Below are 14,667 nucleotides of genomic sequence, written 5' to 3'. Positions count from 1 at the left end.
ATAGAGGATGGGTCTTCTCTGAAGGAGATACTAAAGACTATTAGAGAATATAATGAAACAAAGTGGGGAATTTCCCCAAACTTTTGAATACATGAAAGGCAAGTTTCAGACTCAAGAGAAGCTTCAACAGTGCTTTTAGTAATTTCCCCATTCAACAGAGCATGGTTGTAAATTTACAGTAGTTAAACATGACAGTAATAAAACTACAATAATTCATCTTCTCTATGGGGAAAAAAATAAAAGCTGTGTTTCTTCATGAGAAAATTTTTTCCCAAGTCTGAACAATCAGTTTCTGACTAGCAATGTTTGAATTTTCATATAAACTTGCCTAATCCCCATCAGGAATTGTGATGAAAAAACATGCCCTTTGATCTGTTTCCATCTTTCCATCTTCTCTGCAGACAAGCTTCACGGAACACAGACAGGCAATACCTACTGCAATCTCCTCATCTTCAGCTGACGTGGGCCTTTACCCCTTCCTTCATAAAAATCATGTCACAGAACTGACAAACAGGATGAGTCCTTGTTAAAGACCACTTAATAAAAGTTTCTTGCATACCCAAGACAGTAATAAAAGCCTGATGTGTTGATGTGTAAGGAAAGCTTGTCATCTTAGTCACTCAGTGATCTTAAAGCTGTCGTCAGCTGTCAGAGAAGATGACAGGTGTTTTTCTTATTGAAATTAATTCCCAGAAGAAGAAATCAAGAAAATATACTTCCTGTAAATAAGGTATTGGTTTTCTGCAACACAATTCTAATTCATACCCACAGCTGGAAGGCATGTGCTTCTAGAAAGAAAACTTTTGGATGCAATCAAGATTAGGCATATCTGCATGCCTCTGGTATATGTGTGTACAGTGTCTATATGTAGATAAGGTTTGATTTTACTGCATTAAATATGAAGAAGCTAACTAGACTTCATACTTTCTGCAAAGATTTTGATAATATTTCAGTCAATACACTTAAAAATTTAAGATATGTACTTTAAAAACTCTGTATTCATTAGGTGTTGACAAAGAAGCTATGTCAGACTCAGAAGCCTCACAGAGAAAATGGAGAAGTCTCCAGATCTGAAGGATCTGAAGTGGCTCTTTTCTATTATCCCTAAAAGAAAAACAAGGAAAATAAAAGTCTGCAGCCAGAAACTCATCTATATAAACTAACTATACTTTTTAATACATGAAACACCTAAAGAGTGCCTAAATTCACCCTACCCCATTTCAGTATTTACACAAGTAAATTCTAACCTGAACAGGCAGCTAAAATGGGCACATTCTGTTCTTTATATAGTTCCTAAGATAACTCAAATTTGGCACGCCTGGTGATGTCAAATAGGCTGATAGATCCACAAATAAAAGCTTAGTAATCATGACAAAACAACAAACCTTTCTTAGCTAAACCATCCTGACTGCATCTCCTCTCTACCAATAAAATCTATCTCTACATTCTGAAGGAGACAAAACATTTCTGTTTCTATGATCCAACCTGCATTTTATAGTTGGCTAATAATAAAGAGTGAGCCATCATTACTCATAATTCAGACATGGTATTTGTAGATTAACTGGTGAATATGTGCCTGCACTGTGTTACTTCACTATTTTTTCTAAACTGTTTGAAGTGTTTTGAACAAACCTTTTGAAGAGTGTTACAGGAACATTTATTTTGGATTTTGGGAATAATACACTCTCATGTTCAGATTTTATTAAGACTCCATCTGGAGTATACAGAGCCACCTGAAAGTCAAGTTTTTTCAAAATATCTGCCCTTATATCTTCTGCCACTTTAGTTCAAGTATTAAGCAGGATTTAAAAGGTCTAAAGAAGTTTGCATGAACTAAGAAATCTCAGATTCAACACATGAACAGAGAAAATAGAGATCTAGGTGGCACATATATAAAACCAGGTAAAGCCACAAAAATGTGGATATCCTCCAAATACAATACTTCACTATCCCTCCTGATGGAATGCTAAAAGAGATGTGCTAGTTTAAATATTATTATAAATTTGACAGTGTAGAATACAACACATAAGCAGATCATAGAATTGTTTAGGTTGGAAATGACCTTTAAGATCATTCAGTCCAACCACAAACCTCACACTGTCAAGTCCACCACTAAACCATGTGTCTAAAGACAAGATAAAATGTCAATGAACACACAATTAGAAAACTTTTTATTACAGAAGTGGTAGGAGATATCTTAAATACAGAACAACATCCTCTGGATTTTAACTGTGTGGAAAAAGCCTTATAATTCAATCAATATTGGAAACACAGTTTAAACTCTATCTCGAACTGACCATAACTGAAAGAGCCTTGTTGTGAAAGCATTCCTATCTGAAGAGGAAAAATATCCTACTGTCACCATGTACATCCATCCTGGAGGAAGCTGGGTCTGGTACAGGCAACAACATCCACCCCTTGGTGGGGTGGGAAAATAACAGGAGAGATGAGCCCACTCCCACATCCAAAACACAGAAAGCAATGTCCCAGCCTCCCCAGTGCCCATGCCTCAACAGGTCCACACTCCTTCCCTGGGAACACCTGATTTCCATTAGCAAAACCTTGCTGGCTTACATTGTTACACTTTGAAAAGCAGCCAAACACTGGATCTGAAAGTGCAATAATGGGGAGCTAGTGAGGAAAAAAAAATCAAATCTAAATCTAATCTAATCTAAAAATCAAATCTCTCTAAAGAGAGTGAGACTTAAAGCAATAGAAAAACAAACATGAAGGTGGAACCCTCCAGGATTCAGGCACGCAGTGGGAATCCCTTTTTGAGCTTTACTAGTGACTTACAATACACCACAGCAGTGTTTATCTCAGTCTATTTCCAGTGATCTTTTACAACCCATCTGGTATTTGTTTACATCAGTGACATACTTTATTATTATATAATTTGGTTTATTGGATCAGATGCAATTCTTAAAAGGCAGTGTTTCTCAAAATGTACTCTGTTTATTGAGTAAACTGCAATATGAATTATTGCCTAGGTAAATTTGCTTGCTGAGAAGGAAGCAAAAGAAATATAACTCTTCTAATGTCAAGAATAAATAGGTCTGATAAAATAACCGAAAAACTGTGATCTAGGAATATATGATAAAAAGTTGAAGCTTTTAACTAAACAGCTTTATTTTACAAAGGCAATTTTTCAGTTAACTGCAGTTAATTATAACTTCATTTAGGTTTTGTGTGGCCACTATGGAGAATTGTAATATTACCCATAACTGTGTGCTCTATTTCTATCTATGCTGAGCTTTGCAGGACTGCCACTTCACCCTGGTAACTCCTCAGTACAAGAACCAGTTGCAATTCAGTAAAAATGCATCACCTCTTACTGGGTCTGTAACTGGATCTGAAGTTGGTCACAAACAATAAAATTAAAGGAGTGCCTGTCTAATTAATGATGCCTTCTACTTATCAAATGGCAAACAGAGAAGGTACAGCTCTGGGAACCGAAATGAAGAAGAGGAGACAACCTTTATGCAGAAAGTTTGCATTAAGCTTCCACACTATTAAAGCTGTTAGGGAAATATGGTAACAAAGGCACCACATGCCTACAGACAGAGCAAAGTCACCCACCATTACTACTACTTCTTTCCTGCAGTTGACAGCTTAGCAACAAAAATTCAAATAGTCATTCTTTACATTTTATCCATCATATTTGGAAAACCAGTGCCTGCATGGTCAGATAATTTAGAGACATGCATCTATCTGTTAGAGAAAGAGGAAGCTGGTGAAACCATGAAATACAGTTAGTCAGCATACACTAATCAGTGTGTACTACCTAGAAGAATTCTTAGCTCTAGCTAAGGAAAGAAACACAGTAAATGAAGAGCATTTGATTTCTCTGGGAAAATCAAGAGGATTACCACACTTCCAGTGAAAAGCAAACTAGTGCTCTTTGGAATTCCTCCTCATATATACATACTTACTCATTATCCAAAGCATTTCAGACCCAAATATTACTACAGAACTTCTACAATTGAATTAAAACATGGGCTTCCCATGCCACTGTGGATTTATTAGTCAAGCCATAACTCCTTTTCAATACCAAGTATCACTGCATAGCTTCTTCAATCAAACGCTGCGTTTCTTTTGTCATCCCCCTGGACATTATTGACTTCCTAGTTATGCCAGAACAGTCATCAGCAACTTGTTTTCTCTGTTCCCCAAAACATCCTATTCACACTGTTTATGAACATTCACAGACACTGAGAGCTAATCCCCGAGTTAACCACTATGGATTCAATCACTATATGAGCACTGTAATATCTGCAGATGGATTAAATATAATTTCATTTTCTGAATAAGCACTTTAACTAATTTAACCTTGCTTTAATATCTTTGAATGGCAATGAGATTTCTTAAATTTGCAAGTGAAATGGATGATTCACTCTCCATTTCCATCAGCAAGTCACAATTACAGCATTTACAAATATTTTTCAAGATGCCAAATTCAAATGCTCTAACATATGCACTAACACTGAACAGGCCAATTCACAATGAAAACAGTTTATGCTTATTTGAAAATTAACAATTCCTAATTAGTATCCTAAAAAATGTAGAATATATTTTCTGGAACGAGAATTCTGTTGAAATAAGTTAGCCTAAAGGAATACAGCTTATATCATTTTCTTCTGCACTAAGAAAAGTCATTTATACAAAGGGGCATATATTAAATTATTTTTGGTCAACCATATGTGCCAATTTTGGAAAAAAACAGTAATTAGAAGGCAAAGCAGAGCAACTGTATTATCTTCCATAGAACTAAACAAGTGATTAAATTGAATTATTTATTTAGATATAAAAATGCATTTATTGTGAATAATTCTTTGGGATACTTTGGGTAGCCATCTACATTAATTTAAAAAGGCAGAATAAAAGTAGGCATTGATTAATAAAGGATGAATTTTTCTCTAAAGCCATATTTTTGAAATTAGAACTTTTTCTTAGAGAGAAATGGAAAAATAAAATGTAAATACATTTATAGCGCATTCATATGTTTCAGCTCTAAATCAAATACTAATGGACTGTGATTAAACAGAAGAAATTTGTGTCTTAACAGAAAAATTACTTAAAATGATGATGAGATACTGACTAATACCTGTTAATGTACTTCTATTTAGCGATACTTTAGGGTTACATGTTGCATTATCCCCCTCTACTGTTCATCCAACCTTTTTCCTACAGCTCAGTCTTGCTTAAGAATGCAAGTAAACACCATGATGTCCCTAACCTAAATGGGATTTTTCAGAAATACAGCAAGGACTAAATAATTGGTTTATTCTCTGTATCTTTGAAGACTTAAATCACACAACAAATCTTCTAAACCAGTATTATGATTTCATTACACAGGTGACGTACTTTACAATTAACTGCTCTCTGCTAATTAACTTTTGCTTTCAAACAAGAGGAGACATCATTACAGAACTCAAGACTGAATTCAGAATTTTGTCTTCAAGCTTTTTAATATGATTAAACATCTCATAATTGCCATGTTATAACTCTTCACCTGGGCAGAACATCTGACAAAAAAGAATTTTCCTTCTGTAAGAATTAGTTTGAATTTTTAAATTAGTTTCAATCAGAAATTTTGAAGAAAGACCTTCATATTAAGATCTATATTCATCAGTTCACAGAAAACAGACTATTTTGAGCAAGAGGAGTTCTGAAGGGAAACCAGATATACTTAAAATTGCTGTAAGAATGCATTCTACATAATTTCAACTAAAACACTCGTTAATGCAAAATTTAACTGGTTCTCTTCTGAATTTAAATATATTTGTAAGCAAAATTATGCTCCTTTCACTGTTGCAAGGATATTTATGTCAACAGTATTGTCCTTCCAGAGGAACTCATTCCCAAAAGTAATTTAAACAGTAATTGCTGCAACTTTAATGAGGAAATTCACTCTCCCTACTTGACTCTTTCCATCAGGCATCTCCTTCAATGTTTATTTTTGATATGCATTCAAGTATCTATAGTACCAAAAAAAAAGGAGAGGACTGTAGAAAAAGATAAAACCATGGTTTATAGTTTTACAAAAGCACATTACTAAACAGTCTACAATCAAAGGCAAAGGGAATCAAGCAATGCTGAGGAAATTAATTGCATACAACATCCATTGTTAGATAAAAATCTTTTAATACTTTTAAGCCCTTCTGAGTATGACACTCTGGTCTTAACAGTCAGTGAAACATATGCAATTCAAAACTTAAGCAACTACCCAGCAACATTTAGAACACTTAAAGGGCACACTGTGGATGTAAGCAAAACAATGAACTAGAAATTACAGTTACTAGTAAGTCACATAAGCACAGCAACAAAACAAAACAGAAAAAAAAATAGGGAAAAGTACAGTGACTGTCCAGCAAATCCAGAATTTATTCCACTCACTGCAGCAGTTTTATGATTGCAATGTACTGAATGCAACAAAAAACTGGAGATCCATTCTGCATGGAAGAATTTCAAACCACCCTGATGCAGACTTGAGAGGAAACACCTTGCCAACAAGGGTAGCCTGTAAGAAGATACAGTAGATAGGCATATTCAAATATTACAAACACCTACAGTATCTTTGAGGCAGGTGGCCATAGCTCAACCTAAATAATAATACTGCACCTTTCCCCATTTTCTTAATAAAACTAGCTTACAAATGCATGAAAATTAGTTTCAGCAAAATGAATGAGACAGACGTGATCTCAAGGCATTTGCTTAATTACAAAATCATTAAATTCTGTCTCTGCCGTGCACCTCAAAGAAAAGTAATTCACCAATAATGCCTTAAGCACTGCTCTCCACCCAACGCTGAAAATGTTACTTGTAAACAATTGTCAAAACAATGAACTCATCCACCAGCACTGCTCACTGCCTGCACATCAGACCAGAATGTGGAGAGTGCTGCAGCACTGAGCTCCTGGGAGCTTGGCTCTGTGGGGGACAAGATTCATTGTAAACCCAAGCAGTGTTTCCTTCGAGGCACGCTGCCTCCCACTTACATATGTTAAAGACCTAGTTAGAATCCTCCCCAGTCAAATGGACAAGTACCACCAAAATGAAAAAGTAGCCAACTATACTGTTGCAGGAAGGTAGAAAAATCACAAGGGCTTCATAAAAACAAGCCTCCTCTCCTGGAATTAGTAGCTGGCCTTCTCAAAGCTAGCATTTTGCAAGCTTTGTGAAAGCAATCCTGTTGTGAGCAATTCATTAACATAACAAGCTATTCCTGGGTAAAAAACAACTTGCACCTGCATAAACTGGTTTTGTACCATTAGATAGAAAAATGAAAACTATCTTTCACAAAAAATTTCTCTGCATGTATCCACCAAGAGTTTGAGTGACCAATCAATACAGAAAAACAAATTGTTACTAACAAATAAAATAATTGGCAAGAAAACTACTAACCAATTAGAGCCCCACACAGGGTCTGTAAAAGTCTATAAAAAGGAGTTATGTGAATAAGGAATGGCCTTTTTCCACCATGAAGAAAATGGAGTCCTGTGTGATTTATTCCCATACTTAGTCTAAGAAAGGTTACTAAAAGGAAAGCAGTACAAAAAAAACCCCTTAAAATAAACACTACCAAAGCTCATAAAGGTGACTGAGCAGATGTAAAGGTTGTATCAGACAGCACTGAGGAGGATTGCACAGACACCTGTGTTACACAAGCCAAACAAAGGGTCTCGACATGTTCCAGTATGGATCTTTTGCTTCCAAAGAAGACACAGAATGCTGGGTTTTATGCTTTTGGTTATGAGGGAACTAGAAAATTTAATACAGTAATTGCCTATGCAAAGGACTGCAGCATGACTGTGACCTTAAATTGCCAAATCCATCACCAGCATGGGCAGGGTGAAATCTCACATCTTGTGCTTCAAAGCCAAGCTACCCTGCAGCACCCACAGAACCTTATCCAGCACTGGAGTCCTAAACTTTCTTACATTGAGCTGGAGGAGCCCTGCTGTGCTGCAGGAAAAGCTGGGCACTGACAGGGATGCAGGAGGTAGGGACTAAAGCACCTTCCCACATGGATTCCAGTGAGAGCTGCTTTGGGTGAGTCCAAGGTTATCAAACTTGTCTTTGAATCAGGATTGTACTGGCCTGCACTAGATCTGAAATCAGTGTGGCCATAGCTGGGACTGCCTGCTAAACTTGAAGCAAAACATTCACAGTTTCACTCCCTGGCAACCTCCATTGCAGGTGTACTCTGAACTAAAGCATGAGAGCATCAGCTGCCCTTACAGAGCTTCAGCAAGGAAATTACTTGGACACTTAGCCCTCGGCTTTGACTGCTGTAACACTGCTCACAGAATATGAAAGTCATGCTTGGCCACTCAAGTGGAAAGCTCATGAAGGCTCACTTCTCAAACTGCTCTAGCTAAATCCACAAGGTCAGTGTTTTTATGGTCTCTTATTTGGGCCAAGCATGACCGTACCCAGTCAGCAGGCATGGCACAGCAGCTGAGCCTTACATGAAGAAGCACAGGTACACGTGACAGAACCAAGCACTTTTCACTAAGAAAAGCTTATTTAAAAATAAACCACAATCAGGAAGGTCCAACAGCAAATGCACCTTTGATCAGTTTTCAAGGAGATCGTGAATATTCTTTCACAAATCCAAAATGCCCTAATAAATTCCAGTTTTAATTTCTGGGTTTTATTATTAAACTAAGGAGAAAAATAAAGGACAAAGCAGTGTAATTAGATGAATATGCACACAACAAATGGCAGGGAGTAATTTGTTTCTGTTTTAATCAATTCAGCATCAAATGACCATTCCATTGGAATACCTTCAGAGAAGCAAACAGGCAGTAAACACAGAGATTTGACAACACAGCAATCTGCTGACTGTCACTTGGATATTCATAAGGAACAAATCGCTCCCACCTTTAGATTTTATATCATTTGTTATAAGAAGTCATAAATAATTGAAAGTCACATGATAAATTATTCAGCTAAGCCCACAGTTTCCAAGGAATCCTAGCATGAGTCTGGATTAAAGCTATAATGCAAGTCAGATGCAGAATTTGAGCTGACATCCCACCGTTTCCACACAGTGGAGCAGTCCAGGGAGTTTGGCACTTGTCAGCGTGTCCTTTCCACCACAGGGACACATAAATACCTTGTGAATATTTATGAACTAGCAGCCCCTATTGCCTACTGTGTGCTTCAGCTGCCTGCCCATACTTGGGTATGAATCAGTGACACTTAACCCAGAGCTTCCCTCGGCACAATTGATCAGGACATTCATTTCCTTTAAGTGAAGGCGCTGTCCTTCAAGGCTGGTGCTGAACTTACCTCTGCTGTAAACGATTTTGTCTTTAACCATAATTACCTGTTATCACTAACAGGTATTCCGGGTGACAAGCATAGAAGTGATTGCAGTAATATTACTTAGATGTAAAAATACTGCTACAATCCTGCTACTTTCTTTATAACTTAAACAAATTATCTGCTTTGGTAGGTCTAGGGCCATAATGTCCAGGATCAAATGAATATCAAATAATCCACAAACTAAGACATCCTGTCTAAACTGAAACTAAGAAGCTTGCTTTTGTACAGATGTGTCTCTTGTGCTTAACTGACTTTAGGGTCTAAGATATGAATTCTGATTCCAGTTTCTTCCCAAAGAAAGGGAGAAATTGATAATTTCTCTCCTGTATAGATTGTTTAGTACATGAGAGACTTTGTTCATAGTGAAGAACCTCCCAGGTTCTGACCTCTCTCTGTGAGGGCATTCTTTTTGTTCTCTACTCTGCTGCTTTCACATAAATTGCAGGGACTTCTATCTGAGATATTTAACCCGCTGTCATACTCAATGAGAATCATACAACAGGAACAAAAGTTCTCCCACCAAAAAATAAAATTTACAAAAAAAAACAACAAAGAAACTCAACCCAAACAAACAAAAACAACCAAACCACAAAAAAAAAAACACAAAAAAAACCCCAAAAACAAAAAAACAACCAAACAAACAAAAACAGATAGGAAGTTAAAGCAACAGGCAAGGAATGTGTCATAGAATGCAACACTTAGAGGGACTTGTAGTAAGGGATCTACATATGCTACTATATTGTGGTATACTTCATAACGTTATTGTTTTTATAGATTAGGCAAGTCAACCATACCATACTGATCTGCTATGGCATGAGAAAGTCAATAATCCTGATCCCATCCATACAAAGAACTGGAGAGAAGCATGAAGCTGGCATGTACTTAGAAAGGCAGGCACTGCTGGCCTGAGCAGCCCTGAAAGTCTTATGTGAAATAAATTGGTTCGTTTGAGGTATGCCCCAAATAGTCAACTCTCTCTTCTTCCCAGCTGAAGCAACTCTGTGCATAACACTTCACTCACCACAGATAGGTACCTTGAGAGGTAACAAAATACAAGGCACAACCTAAAACTGTTCCTAGAATCATGCAGAAGTTTTGCTCAGCATACTTGAAATTACACAATAACCACTGCTAGTCTCTGCATTACCTCATTCTGTAGACATTGCACTAATGGAAAATTGAGAAAGATATCCCAGAACAACTCCTCTATCAATATGCCACTTTTATTCAGTTAGTCTTCCTATAATTTATTCCTATGTTTTTTTTATAGTGCTTTAGACTATTGCAGTTTTCAGTAAATTATCTGTGTCTGAGTTTACACTGTACATAACATTCATCTCAGCATGTTCTAGATCATTTCTGAAACAATAAAAATAAAATTCTAATTCTGCAGAGATCACAGTTGTGTTGTTTGTGGGTTTATTTCTGTGAAAGTGCATTCAGAGCTGTATTAAGATCATTCTTTTCAACCACGTAAATTTTCATTCAAAAATATCTATAACATAAGCAGCAACCAGTACAGTTCCATATGATATTATCTGAAAGCAGTATTGAAATGTGACTCTAGCATATTTTACCACCTTAAGAAACCAGCATTTCTAAATCCTACACTCCATGTCATTATAAAGATAATGATAAATAACCTGTGTTTTCGTGCTCAGCTGGGACAGTATTTTTGTCATCCACTAGCATATAAGTGGCAGAAATTTGGGGGGATCCCCTTGTCGATTCATGCTTGAGGCAAGGAAGGAATGAACTGTGATAGGCGAGCACCCCCTCGTGATGGAAGGCTTAAACACACCATTGCAAATCTCAGAGCACTTGGGCTGGTTAAATGCTGGTATTTCTATTGCACTGTGGTCACAAAAAGAGACTGATAAAAAAATTAAAACTAAAACCAAAAATATGTCATTTGATATTCAGTCTCTGTCCTGAAGATAGTAGAGGACACACTCAGGCTCATCCCTAACAAAATGCAGGCATGAAATGCTGCAGGCAGTGAATGTTTGTTCAAGGCAGTCACTCAAACTTCTTAAGAAAAAAATGAAAATAAACACTTAAAACCTTATGGCATTATGGCATGTTCCTTGTTTTTGAGGTTTGGCAAGTTTTGCTATAGCAGCAAATGTGTGAGACCCACATTTCACTATACTGTTAATATTCTAAGAATGAGTTTAGTAACAGCTGAATTCTGAAGTGTCCTAGAAGCTTGGGTAGTTCCTTCATCCCAATTTTTTAAACATAAAAATAAAATGAAAAACACTGGTTTATTTGTTTTAATGAAATATTTCATTAAAGAACATTTTTTTGAGAAAAGTGTAGCTAAGTCTATGAGAGAGTCAAAACAGTTTAAGCCACGTGAAAAAAAGCAAAGAGCTTAGAGGACACTAACCCTAATCCAAGGACCTCAGAGGCTGCAAATTGATGTAGAAGGAAAACAATTGACAGAATTATGCCTTGGTTACACTCTTATTAAAGCAATATTGCCAATAATGGGTAGCCATAAGTAGCAAAAGTGAGGCACAAATGAGTCAGAAAAAGCCCTTTAATCATGTAAGTGCTCAGTAATGTGTCCATCAATAAGGATGGGTAAATCCCCCCTTTTTAAAGGAATTACATATTTCTGGCTGAGGAACAAGTTGATTAGATGTTTCTGACTATAGACAAAGAGCCTTACAAATATTTTTGAATAAAACAAAAATATTTATAGTTAAATTTCACTTGGTGTAAGTATCAAGGTAGACAAACAGTTCTACACAACAGGAAGTCCAGCCACAAACCCAACATCAAACCCAGACACAGGAATGTCAACACTCTGAAAACGTTCTTTTGTCATTGTGGCTTCAGGATCCCAAAGGGTTTATCAATAAAACTGATGAGACTTCTCCAAATTCAGGCAAGCTAAAAAAAATATCAAGATTTGCTGGCAATTAAAAAAAAAAGTCAAACCTTCTACCAGTCAGGTATACAGCTAATAGAAAGGTGTTTACTGGAATTTCTGTACCTCTTCCTTCTCAGGTTGCATTCAGAGAACTCAGTTATAAAATTAGGTCATCAATACTGTACATACCTTTTTTTGAGACCCCTCCAACAATCTGAGTCTTTACAGTAACACAGAATCAATTCCTGAAAGCATCCAATTTAGCATTATCAAAAAAAAATCTGCTTCTACCTTACATCCTCACCAAAGTTAGTTAAGGTTGCAACATAACACCAAACTGAGAGAAGAGACACAAATACAAAGAAAATATCTATAATGCAAGAAATATGTTCCAAACATTTTTATTTAAAGCATGTGAAGGGCTTACTTACAATTCTTCTCCTTGTTTTGCTTTTCTGTCATTAACCAAATACACACTTCCAAAGCTTCCATTGCCAAGTTTCCTCTGAATAGTGTATCTTCTTGCAATCACAGCATCTGAGCAAGCAGAATTAAATCTGGCAACAGTGACATGCTTAGCAGTTTCTTGAAATTTCAGCATTTCTCTGTGCAACAAAAACTACACAAATTTCTCAAGGATGTAGCTTTCAAATCCTTTTATTCTTCCATGGATGTTCACAGAAATCACTTGAAACAGAAAAATATTGATTTGTCAATGTATATTTCTTATTAAGCTTCTTGTTTAATTCTGTGGCAGTGTTTACAGTACCCAGCTTGCAGGAAACACAAATTAAGTGGAATCATTAGCTGCTAAACTGCAGGCAGCAGACTTGATAAACAAACTCCAGATAATGCAGAGGTGACATAGTCAGTCTTCCTCTAAATGAACCTTAAATTAATTCACTGAACTGATAGCACAGTTCCCCTAGATATAGCACTCTTCCTCACCACCTGTCTTTATACCACCACAGTACCTGACACCAAAAATAACTTCATTTCAGGATGCTTATTTCAAGATTTTTGTACATATTGAAGCATAACCTCCACTCTTAATTTGAGTTCTCTCCCATCTCTGTTTTCTCTGCTCTTTCATTTACCCCTCAGATTTCACCATCTGTTCCTGTGCTGACCTCACAGCTTCACCATGACTCACTAGCAGTATCTTCTGCAAATTAGTTTCACAGAAAATCTGCAAGACTTCCAATAAAACCCAACTCTGCCTAAAGTTCGTTTCTCCATCACTGTGCCCTTTCATGACTCCCCTTTCCAACCTTTCCAACAAGTCGGCTTTGGTTGGGAATTCTTGTCCAACTGAGGTCCTAATTCTGCAAACATAAGGACTGCAAAGGCCAAGCTCTGGCATTTCTATGGTTCTCAGTAGTTCAACACGAGCTTAGAGTAACTTTGTTTACTCAGCCTTCCTCATTCCAAATGAAAAAGGGGAGATGTTTCACTGTACATAACAAAACAATATTGTTTTCATTACTTTATATAATGCTACATGCATCCTTTTGCTGGAAGGTCCTTTGGAACAAACAAAGGTCTTGCAAGATCAGTGTTGCTACTGTTACCATCCACCAGCACTGCAGAGCAGCAAGCCCACACTGGCCTTGCTCACCACATCATTTCAAGGCCAAGGCAAGCACAGAACAGGATTTTCCTTGTCGCGGTGGTGGTTTTGGAAGAGCAAAGACAAACTGCCTAATTTTAAAAGCTGTACAACTTTAGGTTACAAGTCATTGGCTTCTCTGCCAAATGAATGCAGAGCCTAAATTAAGATAACAGATTTGTATCTTGGAACAACAAACTCACTGTGTGTGTGTGTGTGTGTGTGTGTGTGTGTGTGTGTGTGAACCTATTTTCATACCCATCTGCTGAGCTGCTGTCACACTATACCAAAAAGCCTGACACTGCACTGTCAGCATGTTATGAAACAAGATAAACTTTAATTACCACAGGACATCTTACTAATACAAATCCTGCATCTTTTTTAAACTACAGCACTCCTAATACTGTTTCTTTATTCTCTTTCAGCAACACTGACAAAAATCTTGAAATGCCAATGCTAAGGAAAGAAAACCAGCTAGAAAATTATTTCTCTGTAACTCCAAATCTGTCTGAAAGAGCCCAAATGGATCATGCTGAGGTGTAGAGGAGGGGAGGGCAGAAATATGAACTCCATAAAATATTATATTGCCAAGAAGTACATGAATCACAGCCTCTCCTACCTCACTCAAACCTTTAGCCCAACCTTCCTTGTGTTCCTTTCCTACCAGTGTCCACCTCCCACTGAGCAGGTGTTTACCAATTGCTTCATTAAAGTTAAGAACAACTACAGATAGCACAAAGCAATCAAGTCTCCAGCTCTCTTTTCCTAAAAAAAAAAATCTCAGTGTACCCTATCCAGTATCTTTGGTAAGTAGTTTCCTTTGTCCCATCCAGCATTCCCAAGG

General features: G+C 36.9%; 1 protein-coding gene across 6 annotated transcripts in view; it reads right to left on the bottom strand.

Moving 5' to 3' along the window:
• Nucleotides 1-14,667, bottom strand: part of NEK11 (NIMA related kinase 11) — an 82,462-nt gene that overhangs the window by 66,790 nt on the left and 1,005 nt on the right. For 4 of the 6 annotated variants that reach the window (XM_071429505.1, XM_071429508.1, XM_071429509.1 and 1 more), the window contains exon 2: nt 12,646-12,901. In XM_071429505.1, the coding sequence (XP_071285606.1) occupies nt 12,646-12,815 (170 nt within the window). In that variant the 5' untranslated portion in view covers nt 12,816-12,901. Of the gene's footprint in view, nt 1-12,645; nt 14,349-14,667 lie in introns of those variants that run through there. The other 2 variants (XM_071429506.1, XM_071429510.1) reach the window with 2 other exon arrangements.

The sequence above is a fragment of the Agelaius tricolor genome, unplaced genomic scaffold, assembly GCF_023055355.1.
Source record: "Agelaius tricolor isolate 1412-34295 unplaced genomic scaffold, bAgeTri1.0.p SCAF_6, whole genome shotgun sequence".
Taxonomy (NCBI): Eukaryota; Metazoa; Chordata; class Aves; order Passeriformes; family Icteridae; genus Agelaius; species Agelaius tricolor.
This window is presented reverse-complemented; position numbering and strand designations above follow the sequence as displayed.